The sequence below is a fragment of the Antechinus flavipes genome, chromosome 6, assembly GCF_016432865.1.
Source record: "Antechinus flavipes isolate AdamAnt ecotype Samford, QLD, Australia chromosome 6, AdamAnt_v2, whole genome shotgun sequence".
In the NCBI taxonomy this organism is placed as follows: domain Eukaryota; kingdom Metazoa; phylum Chordata; class Mammalia; order Dasyuromorphia; family Dasyuridae; genus Antechinus; species Antechinus flavipes.
The window spans coordinates 2,969,686-2,993,569 of record NC_067403.1 but is presented as its reverse complement, the minus strand read 5'-3'; the positions used below and the strand labels follow the sequence as shown (position 1 = coordinate 2,993,569).

General features: G+C 46.4%; 1 protein-coding gene across 5 annotated transcripts in view; it reads left to right on the top strand.

Moving 5' to 3' along the window:
* SLC2A9 (solute carrier family 2 member 9) overlaps positions 1-23,884 on the top strand; it is a 211,218-nt gene that overhangs the window by 147,555 nt on the left and 39,779 nt on the right. For all 5 annotated transcript variants that reach the window (XR_007948444.1, XM_051966635.1, XM_051966634.1 and 2 more), the window contains one exon: positions 8,457-8,584. Coding sequence is in view for 4 of the 5 variants with exons in the window: in XM_051966635.1 (XP_051822595.1) it covers positions 8,457-8,584 (128 nt within the window). In the remaining variant the exon portion in view is untranslated. The remainder of the gene's footprint in view (positions 1-8,456; positions 8,585-23,884) is intronic.

Sequence of the window (23,884 nt, the reverse complement as noted above, 5' to 3'; positions counted from 1 at the left end):
GTAAAGTGCTTCACATAGAGATGCTAGCTACTATGATTAGCTATTGCATCCCCATCTAATGAATGATGGCTCGGGGGTGCACGTAATTACTTCTGAGAGCACTTCTAGCCCAGAGTCACTCCTGCGCAGTGTCAGGATTTAGGAAAGTCTCGCCGGTCTTTGAATTACGAGACCACTGTTACGTGGGTATTGTATCATTACATCGTCATTCTGTCGCAGCCTCCTTCTTCTAACATTGGACTGAAAGGGCCGGGGTGCCCAGATCTGTTCTCTGCCAGGACACGGGGAAAGGGACGAGATGTTTAAGTAAAAAGCAAGGAATGAGGGCTATCTTTGGCAAGCATAAACTTTCACACACACATACACACACCCGTGCACACACATGTATACACCTACACACATGCCAGATGGCGGATTGCTGGAATCATAGTCAGTTTTCACTGGAAGTGGACGTGCACTCTCAGGTGGTCTGCCTGAGATGAATTACTTACTGCCAGTGGCTAAATGAGAGGCAAGATCTCTGCACGGTATTTCCTCCTCTGTACCGCTCTGCTTTCATATTTCATGGTGATCTCAATGTCATTTCCTTCCCTCAAGGGGTCTATGAACTTAGATGAGAAAAATAATGTCTTCATTTTTCACTATCTTGAACAGAAATTAGCATTTCCTTCCTTTGGGAACGTGAAGCAACAAAACACAGGAGCACTTCTTGGACTTTATCGCTGATAGAAATCAGAAGCATTTTTATGTCACATTTTAATTGTTGTAGATATTTCCAAATATTGTTTATTCCCATCACTCCTTTACAATCACTGTAGTTACTATTCTTGTTGCCCGCCAAACATTGCTGCATCAGAAGTTCAATTTTTAAAAAATATTTTTTAAACTGTTTTTCAGTTTTGGTCATTTTTCAGTCGTATCCAGCTCTTTGTGATCCCATTTGGGGTTTCTTTGACAAAGACACTGGAGGGGTTTGCCATTTCCTTCTCTAGCTCATTTTATGGAGCAGGAAACTGAGGGTAAAGTGACTTGCCTAGGACCTCAAGGCTGCAAGTGTCCGAGGCCAGATTGCAAATCAGATCTTCCAGGCTTCAGATCTAGTGCTTTATCCACTAACTACTACCTCTTTGGCCTGCCAAATATTGCTATATCAGAAATTCAATCTTTTAAAAACTATATTTCAGTGTATTTTTTAATAATGTTTTAAAACATTCTATGCTAAATGGAATCAGTAGGTTTCACCAACCAGAGAGGGACTTGGAGTTGTGTAGATAAATCAGGGTCAGATTGTGGAGCTTCTTCACAACCAGGGGAAAGGAATTGAATACGTAGCCTCAGGGACTTCCTCCTCCCCTCGAAGATTCTGGGCCATATCCCAGCATTCTGAGTTTCAGAGGATAGTAAATTATATGAATGTGCTTCTCTGGGACCATTATTTACCATTAAGTGAGAATTACTTGGGAGCCTCAGCACTAGATATGGAAAATAGCACGGAGCGTGTGTCCTGCAATGAATGCTTATTAGTTGACTAATGGATCCCAAATCTGGTCAGCTTCGGGTCTGCTGGCAAATCCCAGGGACTCGTTTTAAGGAGCAGTAAACTTTTCCTGATTGGCTTCCCAGCGCCAGGATGGTCCATTTGAAATTCCTCTGCTTAGGGGAAGCCAATCTGGCCAGAGCACCTGAATGTGAAGCCTCGGCACCGAATGGTATCTCGGTGGGGAGGGGCTTTTCCTGGGTGACTCGGAGCTAGACGAAGTCCATTCCCTAGTTCAGAAATTTCCATGCGATCTCTTCTTAGAATCAGCGGCCAGAGTCCTGGTTCACAGGGTCTCCTTCAGGTCCCCAGTGTGACGGCACTGCTCTATTTCCATTGGCCAATTGTTGTGTTTCCTTTTTGAATGTATCCGGATGATCCACCAAAGAGATGAGAACTTTATATTGAAAATCCCTCTGCTGGCCAGGCCGTAACTGGAATATTGTGTTCAGGTTCCTTAATTTATCGAAGCTGTTGAGGAATAAAGGGTGATCTGAAGGACAAAAATAATCGGGAAATCCAGCATGTGAGAAGTGGTTATAGGAGAGGGGCACCTGACACGACCAGTTTGTTAAGCTTTCCCCCGGTGAAAGGTATCGAGCCTGGTGCTGAAGATGCAAAGGTGAAAAAACAGCATCCCGCCGGCCTTCAGAAAGCTTCCCATCCAGTATGAAATATAGGGCCCGGGTAAGGGGAAACAGGGAGAAACCAAAGGACATTTAAACAAAGAGCTGGAAGAAAGACAGCCGTCTGCTGCCTGATGTAGGCAAAGAGCCCTGGATTTGGGGTCCTCAGCGGGGTAGGTCAGTAGAGGGTGCTCTGGACTTAGGCAGGGAAACCTGAATTCACATCCTCCCTTGGGCACTAGCCGTGTGACCCTGGACAAGTCACTCCACCTCAGTTTCCTCATCTGTAAAAGAGGGAAGAGGATATCACCTCCCTCTTATTGTTAGAGTCAGAATAGGCGACCTCTGTAGAGCAAACCTTAAAACCCCTAAAACGTGGCTTCTTACTGTGATTGTCCTTAGGCCTTGGCCCTGCCCCGCTGGGCTGCCGCCTCCTGGTCCTTGAAGGCCATCTCAGCTCTCTTTTGCCCTTTGACAGTCTCTGTCTCCCCACAGCATCGGATGCGGAGGAGGTTTTTAGTAACGTTTGCCAAATAAAATAACGCGGGGCTTTGAGTCGCCTCCACGCTGAGACACCATTTTGGCTTTGGCTGGTGCGGAAAGGCGGAAAGCATGGGGAGGTCCCGGCCAGCCTCCTTCTGCCGTGATCCCTGAACATCGTTGGACAAGTCAGCCGACGACTCTGGTCTCGGTTTTCTCACCTGTAAAATGGAGGCAGTGCATTGGGTGACCTGTAGCTCCAAAGCCAAGAAACTACACACCGACCCCAGCAGCAGTTTCCAGAGGCTTAAAGTACTGAGGCTTGTGGTTCCCAGTGCAGGGCCGGTGTCCTGGTGAATCGCCCTGCTCGGGAGCCCGCTGGCTTCCCTCAGTCCCGGGGCCTGTCCCCGAGGGCGCAAGCTCACAGACTGCCCGAGCTGGGCTGCCCGCTCCCACGGACCCTGCGCCCTCCATGGAGCTGTCCAGCTCCTCAGTCCCAGAGGCTCCAAGGCACGCGGCGGGACCAGGGCCGGGTCGGTCTGAGGCCCTGCCAGTGACCATGGCGCTGTCTCCGTGGGACCGAGTCAGTCATGCCAGGCGGCCCAAGGCGGACGTGAGCAGCATGGCGGGCCCGAGGGGCCGCTGCTCGCCTGTTGGGAGTCTCCGTCTCCCGGCGGTCCCCTAACAGGGGGCCCGCAGCTCCGCGCCAAAGTGCTGGCCAGGGCGCGCTTATCCGGGCCTCTCCGTTGTGACGGAGCAAATACATAGCTTGTCGGGGTCCCCAGAGAAGCGATCACTCGGGGCGCTGAGCCCGAAGCCAGAGCCCGGCTCTCCGTGTCCGGGCGCGGGAAGGGCTGGGCCGGACGTCACTTCTGGTCTGTTTCCCGCCTCCCCTTCCCCGTGCTCCCGCACCGCACAGCCCTTGGGCCGTTCTGGAGGCCGCGGGGCGATCACGGAAAACTCCTGATGTAGCCAGGGCGGCCCGTGGGTGCACGTGAAATGGCTGCCTGCCGCCTCACGCCACTTACCCGAAAACTAGGGACGGAAATCAGGCTCCCGGGCCCAGACACTTAACGAGTTCCGCCAATCAATGGGCCGCCCGCTGATTGTCCTGCAGGCGTTTAGAACAGATTTCCCAGTGGCTGCGCCGGGGCTGCTGTGGCAAATCTCCCGCTTTCTCCGGCCGGGTACAGGCCCGCCTTTGTCTGGGGCGCCACAGGAAGGCTTTGGAGCAAAACGCTCCGATTCCTTATTGGATCTAGAATATAGAGAATAAAGTGGACTTTATGGCTCAACCTGCTGATTGAGGATAGGAAAAGTAGGGCCCAGTGAAAACTGAAAGGTTCTGGTCAAGAAAACACGCAGACCAAGGAGCAGAATCCGGACTTCAAGTACGGCACCATGGCGGGAATGTAGCGCTCCACCGGAACGAAGGAAACAAACCAAGAGTGGGTCTGCACTCGGCTCCAGCTCGGCCTGTTATTCTCCGATAATCTTGGTGAAGGACTGGGCCCTTGTAGGAGCTTGTGCTGAAGATCCCATTGAGACTTCGGAGATTCTGGGGACATGGGGCTCCCGCATTTGGATGTCTCAGAGCTGACAGACTTGTTGGCTACCTTCAGCCATGATTCACTGATTCGCGTCTGAATGACAGAACTACCTAAAAATCATGAAGTGATCTCCTTGATCAGTCTGGGGTTATGACTTTATGGACTTTTTAAGAGGATAGAAAATTTCAGAGAGGTCTCTCTGCTTCAGTTCTCCCATGGCAAGTAGAGGATTCTACTAGATAACCCACAAAGGAGCACTTTTTGTGTTTTGTTTATTATTGCATCAAATTTTTATTTTTTAATTACATATAAACACAAATGTTTCCTTTTTTTAAATCTTGAGTTCTCCCTCTCTTCTCTTCTTCCTCTTTGTGAAGGCAGACAATCCAATTACATGTGCAATCATGCAAAACATTCCCATATTAACCTCAGAGTAATAAAGTAAAAAGGGGGAGTATGTTTCAGTCTGTATTCAGACTCCATCAGTTCTTTGGATATGAACAGCTGAACTTCTATGAACCACTCATGGGGATTGGGCAAATCAGCTTATTTCTTTGGAACTCAAAACTAGGTGATTACACTAGATTATTATTAAACTCTCTTAACACATTGTATTTCATAATTTGCTTATTAGCACAGTGGTTCTCAAACTTTCGTTCTCAGTATCTTCATGTTGTTAAGAAACTATCGAGGACCTGTTCACATGGGTTATATTTATAGCTCTTTACTATATTAGAAATAAAAAATGATTTTGAATTTGTAGACCCTCTGAAAGGGGGTCTTAGACTTAATCACTAAGTCACAGTTAAACTAGACAGCTCACAATGTTCAAACTAAGTTAGCAGTGCCTGTGTTTAGGTGAGTCTGAGAGGAATGTTCCCACTGGACAATATGGATGATACTGGGAGCTTGCTTTGAGTCTTTTTTTAGCAGGTCAAGAGAAAAGAATAAAAATGCAAAAGAAAAAAAAATGGGTTTCATCTTCTCTCCAACATTTATTAGTTTTAATCCTGGGAAACTAATTTAACCCCTCTGAGCTCCGAAGCCTCATCAAAATGAGCATATTGGTACATTATGTGCCTGAAGGCAAAAGCTGGACTATATGATCTCTTGAAGTCTCAACTGGATATAGAATTTATGATTCTGTGAACTCCTTGGAGGAAAGCTTCCTGTAAACATGAAATATTAGTTCCTTAGGAAGGATTGGACCAGAGGCGGAATAAATTATTTTTATGACATAAGCAAACAGCCGCAAAATATGCCCCAGGCAACTGGCACAGAATATGTCCCCAATCAGCTTTTAAAGGCATTCTTCTTGGGAACAGAAGAACAGTGGGTTAGGAAAAGTGGAGGAAGAACTTTCATTAGGTTCAACTACTGGGAGAAGGAAGCTGTTGTTATCTACCCATTTTAACTACTCTTCTTGCTAGCTATTTGCTAAGTTTAATTATTTAATTTTGGTTCCTTGGGACCTTAATTCATTCATTCCCTACTCAAGGATCTGGATCAAACGGAATACACAAGACTTAGTGGTTTTATTCCAATGGGCTTGAAATGAGTTTGAATGTTCTTTCTTTCCTTCTTCCTTCCTTCCTTCCTTCCTTCCTTCCTTCCTTCCTTCCTTCCTTCCTTCCTTCCTTCCTTCCTTCCTTCCTTCCTTCCTTCCTTCCTCCTTCCCTCCTTCCCTCCCTCCCTCCCTCCCTTCCCTCCCTTCCTTCTTCCCCCCTTCCCTCCCTTTCTCCTTCCCTCCCTCCCTCCCTCACTCATTTCCTCCCTCCCTCTTTTCCTTCCTTCCATTTCTATCTTGCTCTAGCATTAATGTGAGGAGTTCCCTGCACTTTCTCTCCTCATTTTAATACTGAGCATGGTGCAATCCTAAATTCAGAACCGGCCACTTTAGCTTGGGATTCCCCTTCAGCGTCTCCCCTTCCATAGTTGGAATTCTAGACTTGCACATGCTCTGCGTGTCCTGTATTGTTTCTCGTATCATTCTGGTTTTCTTTAAGTTTCCAAGTTTGCATCACCTCCTCATTGGGGCTGTAATCTTCTTCAGAGCAAGGACTCCATCTTGTCTTTCCACTTTTCCCAACACCTGGCAGCATATTGAGCACAAAGTGACAGGTGAAATTAATACTAGTGATTTTCTGAACTGTTTCTAACCTTTTCCCATAGTTGAGAGCTGTCATTGTTGGGACCTTCTTGAGCCCCACTTTCCTCATCTGTAGCATGTGAGGCCTGGGCTAAGTAATTCCAGGGCTCTTTCTGTTCTGAAACCTGAGGTGCTGCATTTTTTAATTGGCCAAGTGGGAAGCTCAGTGCGTAGAACACGCCCCAGGCTGCTCTTTGAGTGGGAGATGCTACAGCGAAGTTCCCTATGGCCATCCCACAGCCTCCTGAGTCTCTCCCACATCTCATGGGGGGATTATTTTTCTGGCAGTAAAAAGCAGCCTTCTCTCTGCCTGGAGGCCATCCACTAATGCTGCTGTCTGGCACCAGGAGAATTATTTAGTGGGCCAGACTGTGGCAAGAGAAGATACGCTGATGAGCTGATTCCAGATAGCTAGTTCAGTATTATGAACGGGATCACGTGGCTCCGTAATCAATTAATGGGCATGGGCACGAGTAACTGGCAAGGCAATTTCTACTCGAATTGCACGTGGCCATTTGCTTTCTCCTCACCTCAGTTTTATCATATGTAGAGTTTGATGAAACAGCCAGGCTCCTTTTAGAAGGTCAGAGCTGGAAAAGAGTCAGTCTGAAAACAGAGAAGTCTCGATTCTGGCTCAAGCCAGAAAAGAGCTTCCTGGTTGCCTGATGCCATACCACCGTCACTGCCAGATAGGTCAAGTGGAGCGACCTGCCCAACAAGGTAGTAGCAGAGTCTCCTATGGGGGAGACAGAGACAGAAAGAGACACACAGAGAGAGATAGACACAGATTCGGAGGGAGAGACAAAAAGAGACACACAGAGAGACAGACAGACAGACCAAAAGAGACACAGAAAGACAGAGAGAGACAAAAGAGACAGAGAGAGACAGAGATGGAGAAAGAGACAGAAGGAGGGGGAAGGAAAGAGAGACAGAGACTCAGAGAGAGACACAGAGAAACAGAGTCAGGACAGAGAGAGAAGAGAGAGGAAGAGGAGAGGTAGAGAAACAGAGTGAGAGAGAGTGTATGTGTGAGAGAGAGTATGTCCAGTGTGTCCAGATGCACCCCACTATCTTCAGAGGTAAAGCGTCTCTACAAAACCCAGAAGTTTTCAGGACAATCCCATCTAGCAGGTTCTTTCGACATTTATGAAACAAAATGGACAGTACTTAATAGCTTTGTGTTTATGCAACAGTCCATGGCTTTCGGTGCTGTGTGTGCTGGATTTTTGTTTCTGGAAACCAGAGTAGGGGAGTGAGCAGGTGCTAGAGAGAGTTACGGGTCATGAGGAATGCATAATGCTAGGTTAGGGAGGATTCTTGGAGAAGGGAGGATTTGTGATGCATTTTTAATAAAGCCCATTTTGACAAAGCTAGTAAGTAAATTTTACAGAAGGTGGAGTCCTTGACTTGAGAGCTTATAATTAGTAGAAGAAAAAGATACAAAACTGCAATATTATATATTGTGTAAAAGTGTATTAAGTCCTTGCTGACAGTGGGTAGTCTGGGAAAAAAGTGTGCCAGGAACAGTCTAGTGAGTTGGTACTCTCCAGGGCTGGCTCTCCGATGCGCTGATTCTGGTTGCTGCCCGTGGGGCCGTTCTCCTTCTGCCACAGTCAGTGTTAGGCCCTGCTCCCACTCTCAGACTGAGGAGAGCTCTGTCTGCTTGTGGGGGGGGTGTGCTAGTGGGAGCAGATGGGGACCTTGGATATGACCCGATCCCTAAGGACTACGGATGAGGATGCTGTCCCCCAGGCTCTGTGGGATGTTTAAGGCACACGGCTGGTCTCTGATCTCCCCGTCCTGCCCTCAGCCCCCAGAAGGCAGCTCCCCGAGGCATTTTTCAGACTGCAGTTTTTAATATCCATTACTCTCTTTGGTGACCCCCCCAGTCAGGATCCACCCAACATCAGGAGCACTGGGCATTTTGTCTGGACAGCACTGGGATTTGTGATGAGCTCTCCAAGGTCCTGTGTGGATGATGTAAACGTTCATTAAAGGGAGCAGAATTTCGGGGTGTTCCTTCCAACACAAAGACTTGGCTCTGAATGTGGCTGCTGCAGGAGTGGCTACCAGGGGGCGTTCCTTAACCCAGCATCTTGTCTGCTTCATTTCAGGTGGGATCCCCTTCATCTTGACCGGAGAGTTCTTCCAGCAGGCTCAGCGGCCAGCGGCCTTCATGATCGCAGGGACGGTCAACTGGCTCTCCAACTTTACAGTGGGGCTCCTGTTCCCCTACATTGTGGTATGTTTTCCTTCCACTTTTCCTAAAGATCTCTGCACCTCTAAGAGAAGGGGATAAGGAACAACCAATAAGAGAAAAAATAATGATGAAAGAAGTTTGCAGGAAGGTGATCAATCTTTCTGGATTGCTCAGATTTGTACTTAAGGTTATTTTCTTAGCCAGGGAGAGTGAAGAGCGTTGGCAGAGGTCCGGGCTTCGGATCTCACCCTACTCCTGTCCAGGAGGTGGAATTTGTGGCTGTCACTCGTACGACCTTGATATCTTTGGGGACTTTGACTTCATAAAATGAGAAAGTTGCACCAGAGGGTCTCTGGGCTTCTTTCCAGATCCAGCACTTGGTTCTTTGCCCCCCATTTTGTCACTGGAAAGTACTTCTATTTCTTTGGGCCTCAGTTTCCTTACCTATAGAATGAAAGGTGCAAATGATATTAAGGTCCTTTCAAACTGTTAACATTCTACGTTGTGCTAAGCATGGTTACTTCCAGTTCTTTTCCTCCTCCAGTGTCCCAGCAGTTCTATGCTTGAATATCAATCGTTATTAACCAGTATTATTATATAAATGTCCAAATGCCTTCCCCACTCCCCAAAATTGATTGTAAACTCTTTGAGGAAAGAGATTATCATTTGTTTTAATTATTAGTGCTTAGTAGAGGGCCATTGATTGACAGACTGATAAAGCATTGACTAAGGCTTGGCATAAGCACTGAGAAAGCAACTGCAAGAAAGAAAAATAATTCCTTCCATAAAGACAGTATATTCTAATGGTCAAAGACTACACAAAGGCACAGTTTGGAAATAACCAAGTAGTTGCAGATGAAAGAAAAAGAAAACTCCCTTATTGCAGCCCGACGTTCCAAGCCAAGGGTTCCACATTGCAAAGGAAGGGAATGAGGATGACAAAGGCACAAGAGAGCAGGCGGCACGGTTTGCAGACATGGCCCCTTAATGAAGCTCAAATTGAATTCCAGTTCTCCTGCTAAGGGCCTGCCAGCTTTGCTATTCTTCGCTTGTAAATGAATTTCTCTTAGCCACTTCAGATGGGCCCGTCACTGCCCCATATAATTGAGGTGTGTGCCTGGGGATGTGGACTGAGGTAGTCACCAATTTCATTCAGTATTTTCCTGGAGTCAAACAAAGTCCCTTAGCTGAATTCATAAAATGGCTCATTGTCTTTTCAGTCAAATTGAAATGGCTTTTCCAGGGCTGACAATTTTGTACAAATTTAATTCACTCGAGTCACGGGATGACCTAGAGACTGCGATTTAGATCTTCCCTGAGAATTCAGCAGAATACCAGCCCTTTGTCCTCATTCTTCAGTTGCTGTATATGACAGGAGCACCCGTCTTTAAGGGACAGACCAAGAAAGTCTTTTGTTTCCTCGTCTGTCACTTGAAGGCCGGCGCACGCCCCTGAAGAACTGCCAAGATCTCCTTCCCCTCCTACGTTCCCTGCTTCCTGTTTGATTTTAACAGTGTTTGTGCAATATGTTTCACCAGACTTGGTTGGCAATGAGGCGTATTTTACTGGATGTATAATACTGGAAAGAGCCACGGGCTCCCAGACAATGATTCTGGAGCACTGGTTTGGACACCCACGACTGACTGATAGCTACTCCGGGAGTTCTGTTATAGGACTCCAGAGTGGCGGGGTTTACTCACTTTTCAGTACATAGGAACCATTCTCAACTTACCATCACATCTTCTCTTCCCTCTCTCCTAAAATGGTAGGTCCGTGGATGGGAGGGGGAAGGAAGTAAGCAGTTGGGTGACGTAGTGGATAGAATGCTCAATTTGAAGTCAGAAAAACTTGAGTTCAGATTCTCCCTCAGACATCTCCTATCTGGGAGAGCCTGGGTAAGCCTCTGAACTCTGTGTGTCAGAGCTTCTTTATTCGAAGGCGAGGATGACACTCATCATACCTATTTCACTGGAGGGGCAGCCAGGCTGCACAGTGGCTAGAGAGCCAGAACCATTTTTCAGGAGGACTTGTCTTCCTGAGTTCAAATCTGGACTCAGACACTTCCTCCTGTGCACCTCAGTAAAATGAGCTGGAGAAGGAAATGGCCAAAACCCCCTCTGCCTAGAAAACCCCCAAAAGGGTTAACAAAGAGTTAGACGTGACTGAAACGACTGGACAATACCAGGTACAATCTCGGGGGATTGGCAGACTCTAAGTGCCACAGAAAGTTAGCTAGTCTTACAGTAAGTCAGTCTGAGCAGAATATCTTTCTCCTTAAATTTTCCTTTTATGGATTCTTCTTTTGCCCTCATCATTTCTTTCCATGTATTTATAACAAGTCGTATTTATAAGAAAACCATTACTTGAGGTAGTTGAGAGAATGAAAAGAAAGCAGAAATACTGTTTTATTTCTTGTCTGTATTCATTCCAAGGAGAGTGATGTTCCAGTTGGGAAGTAGAGACCAAAAATGTTTATGAAGCAGTTGAAATCCAATATAGTCCTAATAATACTTTATTTCTTATCCTTAAGGTTGACAGAGGGCTTTCCACTCAATAACCTGGAGAAGTAGGCAGCACACCCATTATTATCCCCATTTTACAAGTAGAGGATTGAGGCTTAAAAATTTAAGTGATTGTTTAAGTCATCTAAATGAGGAGATGAAAAGGAAAATACCTAGTTGTCCTTTGAGACCCAGTCAGCAAGCCCTTACAAATAACATTTCAGTATTTTTTTAAAAAAACAGTTGTAATTTTTTCATCGATCTTAGAATAAAAATTGGATGGTAACAAGATTAGCAAACACCCTGATTTTCCAAATAGAGGAAAAGACTCTAAATTATTGGCTATGGGGTTAATTAGCTCTAATACTTGTCAAAATTCTAGAAATTATAATAATTGCTTGAATTCATAGCACTTTTAAAAAAGTTTGCAAAATGCTTTCCACTTGTGAACTCATTTGATCGTCACAACTAGTCTCTCTGGTAGGTACAATAGTTGTTATTATATCCATTTTGCAGATGAAAAAATGAAACTAGGGGAAGTCGATAGATTTGCTGATCACAATAAATTCCAGAGGCAGGATTTTCTGACCCTGGAACTCTCTGCTTAAACCCTCTCACTCTTAATAGTCAGGGGCTGTGAACTTGTAGATAGATTGATTAAATAGATAGGTAACAGCTCAATATAATTGGTTTCCTTTGAAATCATATATCGTTTTTATGCATTTAAACACATTTTGAGGAGTCCAAAAGTTTCACTCTAGTGCTAAATAAATCTCTAACACAAAGATTAAGGATATCTGCTCTAAAAGGCTGGGATAAATCTAATATGATAAAATTTATCTTATCGTAGCCAATGAATTCCAAAATTCAACTGTTCCTATCTATAGAGTAACAGAGAGCTGGCAAAACAGTAGTGAAGATGAAGAAAACACTGGAGGTTTTGGCGGGGCTGGAAGCTTGGTTAAATCCCCATGGTAACAATAGCTAATGGCAAGAGGTGGGAGGAGGGAGATTATGACTGTCCTGCATTGCCATGGATCTCACGCAGGCCTGCCTCAGAGAGACCGCTGCAATAAAGTAATATCAAAGCAGGTCACGTGGGTTTTTTTGGTTTCTCAGTGCCCATAAAAGTTAGGTTCATATTGTAGTTTATTAAATATATTTAAAATATCACGTCTAAAAAACACTATGTGTACCCTAATTAAAAATGCTTCATTGCTTAAAAAAAATGCTGATCATTATCAGAGCCTCAAGCAGCTCTTTTTTTTTTTTTAAATTTTTTATTTAATAATTACATTATATTGACACTCATTTCTGTTCCGATTTTTCCCCTCCCTCCCTCCACCCCCTCCCCTAGATGGCAAGCAGTCCTTTATATGTTGGATATGTTGCAGTATATCCTAGATACAATATATGTTTGCAGAACCGAACAGTTCTCTTGTTGCGTAGGGAGAATTGGATTCAGAAGGTATAAATAATCCGGGAAGAAAAACAAAAATGCAGATAGTTCACATTCGTTTCCCAGTGTTCTTTCTTTGGGTGTAGCTGCTTTTGTCCGTCATTTATCAATTGAAACTCAGGTCTCTTTGTCAAAGAAATCCACTTCCATCAAAATATGTCCTCATACAATATCTTGTCGAAGTGTATAATGATCTCCTGGTTCTGCTCATTTCACTTAGCATCAGTTCATGTAGGTCTCTCCAAGCCTCTCTGTATTCATCCTGCTGGTCATTTCTTACAGAACAATAATATTCCATAACATTCATATACCACAATTTACCCAGCCATTCTCCAATTGATGGGCATCCATTCATTTTCCAGTTTCTAGCCACTACAAACAGGGCTGCTACAAACATTTTGGCACATACAGGTCCCTTTCCCTTCTTTAGTATTTCTTTGGGATATAAGCCCAATAGAAACACTGCTGGATCAAAGGATATGCACATTTTGATAATTTTTGGGCATAATTCCAGATTGCTCTCCAGAATGGTTGGATTCGTTCACAACTCCACCAACAATGCATTAGTGTCCCAGTTTTCCCGCATCCCCTCCAACATTCATCATTATTTTTTCCTGTCATCTTAGCCAATCTGACAGGTGTGTAGTGGTATCTCAGAGTTGTCTTAATTTGCATTTCTCTGATCAATAATGATTTGGAACACTCTTTCATATGAGTGGTAATAGTTTCAATCTCATCCTCTGAAAATTGTCTGTTCATATCCTTTGACCATTTATCAATTGGAGAATGGCTTGATTTCTTATAAATTTGAGTCAGTTCTCTATATATTTTGGAAATGAGGCTCTTTTTTTTTTTAAATAACTTTTTATTGACAGAGCCCATGCCAGGATAATTTTTTACAACATTATTTATCCCTTGCACTCACTTCTGTTCCGATTTTTCCCCTTCCTCTCTCCACCCCCTCCCCCAGATGGCAAGCAGTCCTTTACATGTTAAATAGGTTACAGTATATCTTGGATACAATCTATGTGTGCAGAACCGAACAGTTCTCTTGTTGCACAGGGAGAATTGGATTCAGAAGGTAGAAATAACCTGGGAAGAAAAACAAAAATGCAAGCAGTTTATATTCATTTCCCAGTGTTCTTTCTTTGGGTGTAGCTGCTTCTGTCCATCCTTGATCTATTGAAACTGAATTAGCCTCTTTATCGAAGAGATCCACTTCCATCAGAATACATCCTCAAACAGTATCGTTGTTGAGGTATAGAATGATCTCCTGCTTCTGCTCATTTCACTCAGCATCAGTTCATGTAAGTCTCGCCAGTCCTCTCTGTATTCATCCTGCTGGTCATTCCTTACAGAACAATAATATTCCATAACATTCATATACCACAATTTACTCAATCATTCTCCAATTGATGGGCATCCATTCATTTTCCAGTTTCTAGCCACTACAAACAGGGCTGCCACAAACATTTTGGCACATACAGGTCCCTTTCCCTTCTTTAGTGTATCTTTGGGATATAAGCCCAGTAGAAACACTGCTGGATCAAAGGGGATGCACAGTTTGATAACTTTTTGAGCATAGTTCCAAATTGCTCTCCAGAATGGCTGGATGTGTTCACAATTCCACCAAGAGTGTATTAGTGTCCCTGTTTTCCCCACATCTTCTCCAACATTCCACATTATCTTTCCCTGTCACTCTAGCCAATCTGACAGGTGTGTAGTGATATCTCAGAGTTGTCTCAATTTGCATTTCTCTGATTAATTATGATTTGGAGCATATTTTCATATGGCTAGAAATAGTTTTAATTTCTTCATCTGAGAATTGTCTGTTCATATCCTTTGGCCATTTATCAATTGGAGAATGGCTCCTCAAGTAGCTCTTACTGTTCTTGCTGGGAGAGGTCTGACCTCTGTGTCGATGGCTGCTGAAGGTTGGGGGCCATTTCTTAAAATAAGATGGCTGTGGAGTTTGCCACAAGGACCGACTCTCCCCTCCACTTGGGGGTCATTGTGGGGTTATTAACTGGCCTAATTCCAGTATTGCCGTGTCTCAGGGAAGTGGGACCCTGAGGAGAAGGAGAGAGACACGATGTGCCCCAGATAATTACAGTAGTAACATCCAAGGTCATGGATCACAGGTCACCACATCAGAGAAAATAATGGTGAGAAAGCCTGAAACGTTTCAAGAACGACCCAAATATAAGCACACGCACTGAAAAAATGGGGCTGCTCAGCGCAGGGTTTCCACAGATCTTCAGATCGTTTAAAACAAAATGCCCCCACTTGAAAATACTGTGGGCATGACACGAGGGAGGCCCAGAAAATCTGTTTCAAAAGAACATTGACAAACTGGAGCATCCCCATCCTGGCTGGCCACACAAACCCGCCAAAAGCCGCTCCGCGACACGGTCTCAACCGCAGGGGGAGAAGATGTGGCCCAGGGAGGATGCTGGGACAAGACCGTCCGCAGAACCAGCATCAGGGCCCTTCAAAGCCCTCCCAGCTCCCTCTGTCAGTGAATCTGTGAATGGTGATCACACAAGCATTTATTAAATGCCTACTGTATACCAAGCACTATGCTACAGGATTGGGTTTTTTAAAAAGAGTGAAACAGTCCCAGTTCTCAAGGAGCAAGAAGAAAGAGAACATGGACAAAGGTAGATATTTCATTCAGGTTTCTCAACTCAAATTAGAACAGCATTAACCTATCAATGGGGGATGACTCAGTTCTTTTATTTTTCAGTTTCTTTTCTAGACTGCCCATTTTCAATCTGTAACACACAAGTTTTTGATGCTCCATCAGATAGTGAGTTGCCTGTCATTGGAGACATTTAAGCAGAGGCTGGACAGATACACAACACAGGGGTGTTGTAGTAGACTCTCAACAACTCATTGATTTGAGTTTTTCTTTTCATAAATTAAATTACACTCAAAGAGAAACTAGATCGTCTTGGAACCACACTTGGAGCCAAGAATCAGACGGGACTGAGAGAAGAAACCTTCAGAATAATTTTATTGAGATCCAAATTAAACCTGGAATGCGCCACGTCTCAAGACCGTTTTTAGAACATCCCGATGAACAAAGCTCGTCTGCTTCCTCCAAGACTTGTCAAGAGCAGGAAGAAGATGTCTCTTAGCCCTCTCTTCATAGTCACTTGGCAAAATTTCCTGGAGAAAGATGTGATAGGAGATACTTAGGTGTCTCAATTGTCTGGGGGGAAATTGTGAGTTTGGGGAGATGGCGGGCCAGCTCACGAATGAGCTCCCTGAAAGCCGTGACATCCCCATTTACTGCAGCCGGCTCTTCAGCGATGGTCCTGGGAAAGTTAGTAGGAGAATGGGAGTCACCAGGAACAGAATGACAGCTTGACTGACCCGGGGAAGACCCCCGTATGTCCAGCAGGTGGGACACAGCGTAAAGGAGAGCTCCCCATGAGGAATGGCTGACTAGATTTAAAAATATAAAAATAAAGAGGGCTCTGAGAGCTATTTTTAAGGTATCCATAGCAGAGATTGTCAGGGATGTATACTTTAGACTGCATTTCCTGGCTCCTGGGCTCAGTCATTCCCACAGATTCCTCTACTGTCCGGCAGCGGTTCTTGCCAGGAATAAGAAAATACGAGTCTCCGCAGGGGACGTCTCTTCAGGGAATTGCCGGTCTGGGACGCCTCCGTGCTTGAATGAGCTGGGGACCCTGATCCATTCCTAAGACACGAGCATAATTGTCAGCCCCAACCCTACCCAGCAACCCCAGAGTCTGATTTGCCATAACTTGTCATAATGTTCCCAGACGTGTGTGGGAAAGGTTGTGATTAATGTCATTTGCAAAGCAAATCTACGTTGCAGTTTTCAAAGTAACTGGGTAGTAATTATTCTAATAGCAGACATTTTATTTAGCATTCTCAGTAGTCTCATTCATCTTTGTGATGACCCTGAAAGCTAGACAGGGGAGCTACTCTGGCCTGGGCCCTCCTCAGTCTAATACCATTCAATCTTTCCAATCCTGTCTCATGTAACCGGCCTCTAAGGTAACTTAGTCTTTCCCACCGTGCCTCTTGTAACCAGCCTCCATTATTTCTACACTTGAGAGCCAAGTGGGATTTCTTCTGTCCCCTGAATGGCAGTCGATAGCCCACACACATTTACGGAGCACTTTCTGTGGGCTGGACGCTAAGTGCTGGGGACGGTCTATTGCATTTTTAAGTTTGCTTGATGCCTTAAGAGTCCATTATTTCATTTGACTTTCAGTCAGACTGATTCAAGTTCTCTTCTGATTTCTTCCATGTTTAAAATGAAGACATTAAAATGGAAAGCACCTCACCCAAGGCCCCCACAGCTACTGACAGGAGCCACGTCTTCAGAGTCTGAGACTAGGGCTCCTTGCTCAGTCGCACCGGCCCCCCACGTATTCACTGAGATTTACAGAGCAGTCAATGCTCCCAAGCCCCATTTTGAACTCCTTCTCTCACTTTATTCTCCTGACAACCCTGAATGACGCTTACTGTGGATATCATCCCATTGGGCAGTTGGGAGAGCCGGGATGTAATGACCTCTCTGCGCAGTCATCAGGCTGGGGAGTAGCAGAGCTGCAACATCAAGCCCAAGTCCTTTCCCAGATACCACGAGACCCTCAGAAAAGCAGTTCTTGCAGAGTCTAGCAAGAAGGAATGCTGGGACCTACCCTCAGGGAGCTGTCCAGGGCCATGGCGGTGCTAGTCTGTCACAGCCCGAGAGCCGGCTTAAAAGCTCCAGGAAAGGGGCCCCTGAAAGCCTCCAGGATCACAGTTAAAGCCTTTGTTTGGCTGCTAAAGGCCTCACAGCCTTCCCACTTTTCTTGTCTAAGCCCTCTAGGATCCAGCAAGGCTGGTGTTCTGGCTGCTCCTGGCAGCCGGCTCCCTGCCTTTCCGCTTTACCTCTGCCTCCTCAGGTCCCACCTGCAGCCTTTCCTCTTCCCCCCGCCCCAGCCACCACCACTGGAGTCTTCCCCCTGAGACAGTGCTCAGTGTGCCTGCGTGTTTCACACAAAGCACGGCCATGAGTGTGCCGTCCCCCCCACGGAAGGGGAAGAGGGACCATTTTTCCTCCCCGCAGCTCCAGTCCTTAGTACAACGCCCAGGAAACAGTGAGCCCTCCATAACTGCTTCTTGCCTTGCCTTGAAACCCAATGCTTCTCAGAGCAGCCTGTTCTGTGCTTCACTGACTGTTGGGAAATTGTCACGGTTTCCTTATATCGGGAGGACTCCTGCCTGCCTCCCTTCGTCTCCATCCACTGCTCCCGGTTTTGCCCTCTGAGATTAAGCAGAGCAAATCCATTCCCTCTCGTAGAGAGACTATCTCCAGGCTGAACATCCCCAGTCCCTGCAGCCCATCCACCATCCTCATCCTCTTGCGTCCTTCCTAAAACGGGTTGCCCAGAACCAGAACCGGTGCTCTCAGTACGGCGTGCCCGGGGGAAAGGCCCCAGAAGTGTGAGCCTTCTCGTCCTGGCCTCTGAAGGCCGCTTCCGTGACCACCACGTCACAGGGGGCAGCTCCATCAGCAGCCTTGACCAAGACCGGGAAGGACAGGGCTGGAGCTTTTTTCGGAAGACGGGGGCGGCGGCTGCATCTTGACATTTTGTAAAATGTTACACGCCAAAGCCAAATCCCAAGAAAATGAATGCAAGTCTCATTAATTACCTTCTCGGAGACAGTTACCGTTGGAGAGTCAGCTCAGCCAGGACTATCTTTAGAAACGAGAAGACTGTTCTGTGTGATTCAGCGTCTCTAGTTAAGGTAAGCTGTGATCCCCAAAGGGCCTGCTTGCGGCGTGACCTTTTCCTGCGGCCTCCCCCCTCTGCAGAGATGGGAAGATGTCAGGCCTGCAGTTTCCACCACGGCCCTTCTGACAGGCTTATTAAGCCGCCCAGCCCGGCGCCCACTCCTCCGAGCCACGCTCCCGACCTTGCTGACATCCAGAATGTACGAGCCATTGAATACCAGCAGCAGGAATGATTTAACATTTAGACTGAGATGCTCCTCAAGCTAATTCCTCATTCTGAATGCAATTTCTGGGGCTGGGGTGGTGATCAATCAACAGAATGGCAGCGAGCCCTTTGCATCTCCCTCATCAGCTTCCCCTGTGTATCCAGGGGGGCTTCCTTTGCTGCATTCCCCCACTCAAGCTTCCGTGTTCCAGCAGGGCAGAGACTACCTCAAAGTTAGGGCTTCTTCCAGTGCTCTACAGACTGTCCAAGCGTGAGAAGTGTTTGTTGAGAATGTAATGAAGCATTTATTTCGTTCCTACTCCAAGCTAAGTCTTGGGCGAGGCGTTTAGGGAATTTCAATGACGGAAAGCAGTTTCATGGATAGTCCCTGCCCTCGTGGAGCTTCCAGTCTCTAGCGGAAGCACACACGGGAAAGAGAACAGGAGACAGAATTCACTCATTGATTTATTCAGCAAACATTGATGAGCACCTACTATGTGCAGAGCTTTGTTTTAGGCCTTAGTGAACTACAGGCAAGTATAAAACTCAGTCCTTCTCCTAGAGAAGTTTATAGTTTGGTCAAGAAGAGAAAACAAAATTAATCTATCTCCGTTTACGACACTGCATGTGAACAGGAGGGTTACAAAGGGTTACAAATAAGAAGGAATGTTTAGGGGGAAATTATCCCTTTTGAGAGACTGCATCACTCTGAGTCACAGAGGATGGCGATGAGGGGATGGTCAGAGGAGGCTTCATGGAGGAGTCCCCCAAACTCAGCCTTGAAGGATGGCAACAGGAATTAATAGGAAGGGAGCTGGCTCCAGGGGGAGCAAAAGCTTCTCCAAATCTCTTTTTTCTCACCTATGACTGGAGATGTTAATGGTTATACAACTCGCCTCACAGGGTGAGGAAAAAACAGTCAGTTGGGCTATAGAAATGTGGTTTTTGTGGTTATTGTTCAGTTATTTTTCAGTCGTGTCTGACCCTTTGTGCCCCATTTGGGGTTTTCTTGGCAAAAATAACTGGACTGGTATGCAGTTTCCTTCTTCAGCTCATTTTACAGGTGAGGAAACTGAGGCAAACAGAATTGGGTGACTTGCACAGAGTCACACAGCTAGTAATAAATGTCTGAGGCTGGATTTGAACTCGGGGGGATGAGCGCACTGTGCACTATGGCACGCTACCAGCCTCAGGCCGGCGATAGGTGTTTTTGTGCAAAGGGCCCATCCAGCTGTGGATGTCGGCGTCCTCGTCAGAAGCGGGAGCCCAGAGCTGGAGCTACCAGGGAGGACATAATCATTTGGACAGACAGCTTCCAAAAGCATAGGAACAAACTCTAAGCAAGTGCCTTCCTCAGGAAGCCCGCCTGAACGCTCCGCCGTGCTCTGTCCCCCGTTCTTTGCCCCATACCGAGATCCCAGAGGAAGCCGACAATTTCCCGTTGGCCAGCTGCCCCTCCTGCGAACATCTGGTCAGCACGGGCGCTTCTCCAGCTCAAGCTCGCATCCCCTTGGCTAGCTCAGAGCGTAGGACACACTCTGCTTGAATGGCAACATTCTCCTTGGATTTAACAAAATATTGGGGGTGCGCCTTTTAAAATTGCAAACGATTGGCTCAAGTCCCATCAAACAAAATGGAGATTCCATGCCGTTATTTGGATAATTTTGCCAAAAGAATCAAGATGAAGCCACCAAGCAGCTGGCGTCCCACCATTCTGATGGTTTCCATAAAGCTGCTTTCTCAGCTGAATTCTCTGACGAGTTTCTTTGTCGCTACTCTGGGCACGTGCAGAATCACCAAACCTGGCCGAGTGGGCACGTGACCTTGGGGCGCAGAGGACGGAGGCAGGAGGACTCCGGGTGCGATTCCTGCCCCTGAGATTTAATAATAACAACAGCTACCATTGATGTCGCTCCTTTACTAATATAATCTCGTTCACTTCTCACCACAATCCCAGGAAACAAGTTTTTTGCAGATGAGGAAACAGGCAAGCAGGGTGAAGAGACCTGCCTGGGGTCACACAGATAGCAAGTGTCTGAGGCTGGATTTGAACTCAGGTTTTCCTGGCTTCAGACTGGCTACTCTATCCACTGAGCCACCCAGCAACCTTCAACTTATCTTTATAAACTCAAAACTGGAAATAGATATTTAGGTAAGAATCAAAAAGACAATGTCCCATGAAGTATCCCCTGAGATATCCCACTAATAATAAACGAGGTAAAAGGATGTTCAAGGACTAGGATGTGTTAATGCATGGACAAGAGTCCTAAGCTATTTTTCTCTATGAGCCATGGGCCACAAAGGTGGTTGTGGGGCGGGGACAGGGGGGCAACTGACATCATCATCTAGAGAAGGCTATGGGAAGACATCTAGGGAAGGCTATGGGAGAGGCTCCTTCAAGAACGCGAAGGGTCTCCGTGTTAAAAAAGAAAGAAAAAGAAAAAAGGACTAGATTTGCGCTTGGGGCCACAGGGCAATGGGTGGACATTGCAGGAAATGTCCGCCTGATGGAAGGAAAAAAGTTGTGACAGGACTGCCCCAAAAGGGGAAGAGCCGGTTGTCTCGAGACCATGGTCCCCATGTTAAGGGGCTTCATTCAGGATAACCATTAGTTGGGAATATTGTCGAGAGGGTTTATCTATATGGTCTGTGAGTGCTTTCCTTCTGTGATTATTCTTATGGACATCAGGTTTGTTCCCAAGAACCTCACTATATAATTATTTGGCGTCTGAGTATATGAGAGGGATTGCTGGCTCGTCGGGCACTGACCTTGGGGCCAAGGAGACCTGACTCTCGGTATGAGATGGAAAAGGAGGGGTCACTGAGAGCCACAAACAAGTGAGATGAGCAAGCGGCGGTCACGTGAGCGCTCTCTGCCCAGCAGCCTCTGAGAAAAGCGATGGTGGGACCCCGATTAGTTATCTTAGCCCCCTCCCTTCCAGACCCAGTGTCATCATCTGTAGAATGGGGATAATGAGCTTTCTGCTGCCTCCCTCACAAAGTGACCTTGATGATTAAGTAAGGGGTGGAAAATATCCCATCAATCCCAAGTGTAAATTGCTGTTCCCCGCGCCACGGACAGACACTGCCTGCATCTGGACGCCAAGCAGCCCGGACCCCAGCCGGGGGAGCTCCACAAACATCTCCTTGTTGTTGATCCCTCGGGCCCCAGCTGTCCGAGGAGATAGGCGTCAGCCTGCCAGCGCTCTGTCTGCAGAGAACCAGCGTCCCCGGTCAGCTCCTCGGCATCTGCCCCCGGCTGTGTGAGGACCCAGGCGTGATCCGGGGGTTATGGGAGAGCGATGGAGCGGACGTGTCAGGGCTCTGACCTCCAGCTGGCGAGAGGAGACTCGCAAGGACAGAGTCTGTCCCAGCCAGGAGGGACAGCCAGCAACTACAGCGAGGGACCCCGCGGAGCTTTCTGCTGCCAAGGCGGATCACTGACTTAAATGCTGGTCTTTCTGAAGGCTGGTCCAGTCCCCGAGAGGAAATGAGGGTGAGGGATTGCGCGGAAATGATTTTGCGCCCTTTGTCCAAGCTCCATAACCACTTGCACATGTTCGGCCCCGATTTTATCCAAACGGGTTCATCCTGAAGCTAGTAAAGATCCTATTTCACCAATAGAATCGCAGGGGAAAGTCTTTGTGCATTTTAAAGTCACCAGAGCTTAGAAACTTTCAGCAGCCCCGGATAAGAAAGCTCTGGATTGTGCAGGTGTCAGCACGTGGCCCAAGCACGTAGTAAGCCCCTACTGGGGCCGACGCCGGCTGAGAGTCGGGGAGACGTGGGCGAGTTTGCGCGCTGACGAGTGAAGACGACAAATGTCAGGGCAGCTGGGGGCTAGAGCGCCACGACCTCTTGATGCTTCGCCATCCTTAAAGTAAGGAGGCCCAAACAGTCACTGCCACCGTCCTTTTCAGTTCTCAATCTGATCCAGGGTCTGTAAGGGAGCACAAGATCCTGGAGAGCAGATGGGGAAAAAGCCACTTTCAGAACCGTGAGGCTCTGTAGTGACTGTTCTTGGGCCAGAAAGTGACTATGAAGTTTCTTGTCACTAAATAAAACAAGAGGGACGCTTCTGGTGATTTAATTAAGCCTTCTCATTCACAGTAAAAGCCATGGCTTTTCCCAAGAAGGACCCTTTGCCAAAACTGAAGCCACATTTTAGCCCTGTTGGGAATTTCTATAGGATTTAAAAAGAAATCGTTTTTCCTGTGTCGGGAGGAAAAATTCATGATTATTTCTAATAAGTCCCAGATATTTTTAGAGGAATGAGAGGGCCTCTGGTAGCATTCGTGTGGGTTTGTAAAAGGACACTGGGAAAGGCGACTACTTCCGTCAGCAAGGGGGCCTGGAGCTCAGGGGTTTCCGAGACTGGCTGGGACATCTTCTGGCTCCTGCTTTGTCGACTCCGCCTCAGACTTGTCGCACGGAATCAATCCTAAAGGGGCTCAGAATGTCCTTTCTTCTCCTCCCGTTCCCCGCCAGACAGATCCATACCTAAAACCCTTTAGGGAAGTTGAGTTTTGCCTTTGCCGTCACCCAAGCAACAACCTTTGTGTCGAGTCCGCTTGGAAGTTCTACCACATGCTGGGGGGCAGAAGAGCTACAAAGTTTGAGGTAGCCATGATCCCTGCCTTCCCTGAATGTCCCAGGCAAAAAGAACAGGGCAGCTAGGTGGCACAGTGGATAAAACAGCAAGAATCTTACCATCTTTGGAGACCTAAAAAACTTCACGACCAAATAAAGAGAAGCAGAAATAGTAAATGCATCCTTCTTAGATCATAATGCAATAAAAATCCCATTCAATAATGGAAAGAGAGATTGAGAATTAATTGGAAATTATATAATCAAATCTTTTTAAAAAGTGGGTTAAAGAACCAATCATAGAAACAAGTGATAATTTCATTAAAGAAAATGAAAATAATGAGAAAACAACTAAATTGTATTGCTGAGAATAGCTGTCATTTGTCATTTCTTGTAGCACAATAACATTCCACTAAATTTAGAACACCAATATATTGTTGGTGGAGTTGTGAACTGATCCAACCATTCTGGAGAGTAATTTGGAACTACGCCCAAAGGGCTCTAAAACTAATCAGTTTTAACCAAAGGGTTATACCCTTTGATCCAAAAGCACCCCTGCTAGGTCTGTACCCCAAAGACAATGAAAAAGGGAGAAAGGACCTATTTGTACACAAACATTTATAGCGGCTCTTTTTTCTGGTGACTAAGAAGTTGAAGAGATCCCTTCCGTTGGGGAGCGGCTAAACAAGCTGTGATACATGATTGCAGTGGAAGGTGATTGGGCTACAAGAAATGACAAGCAGGATGATTTCAGAAAAACCTGGAAAGATTTCTGATAGAGTGAAGTGAGCAGAGACAGGACAACATTGTCCACAGTAACAGCAGC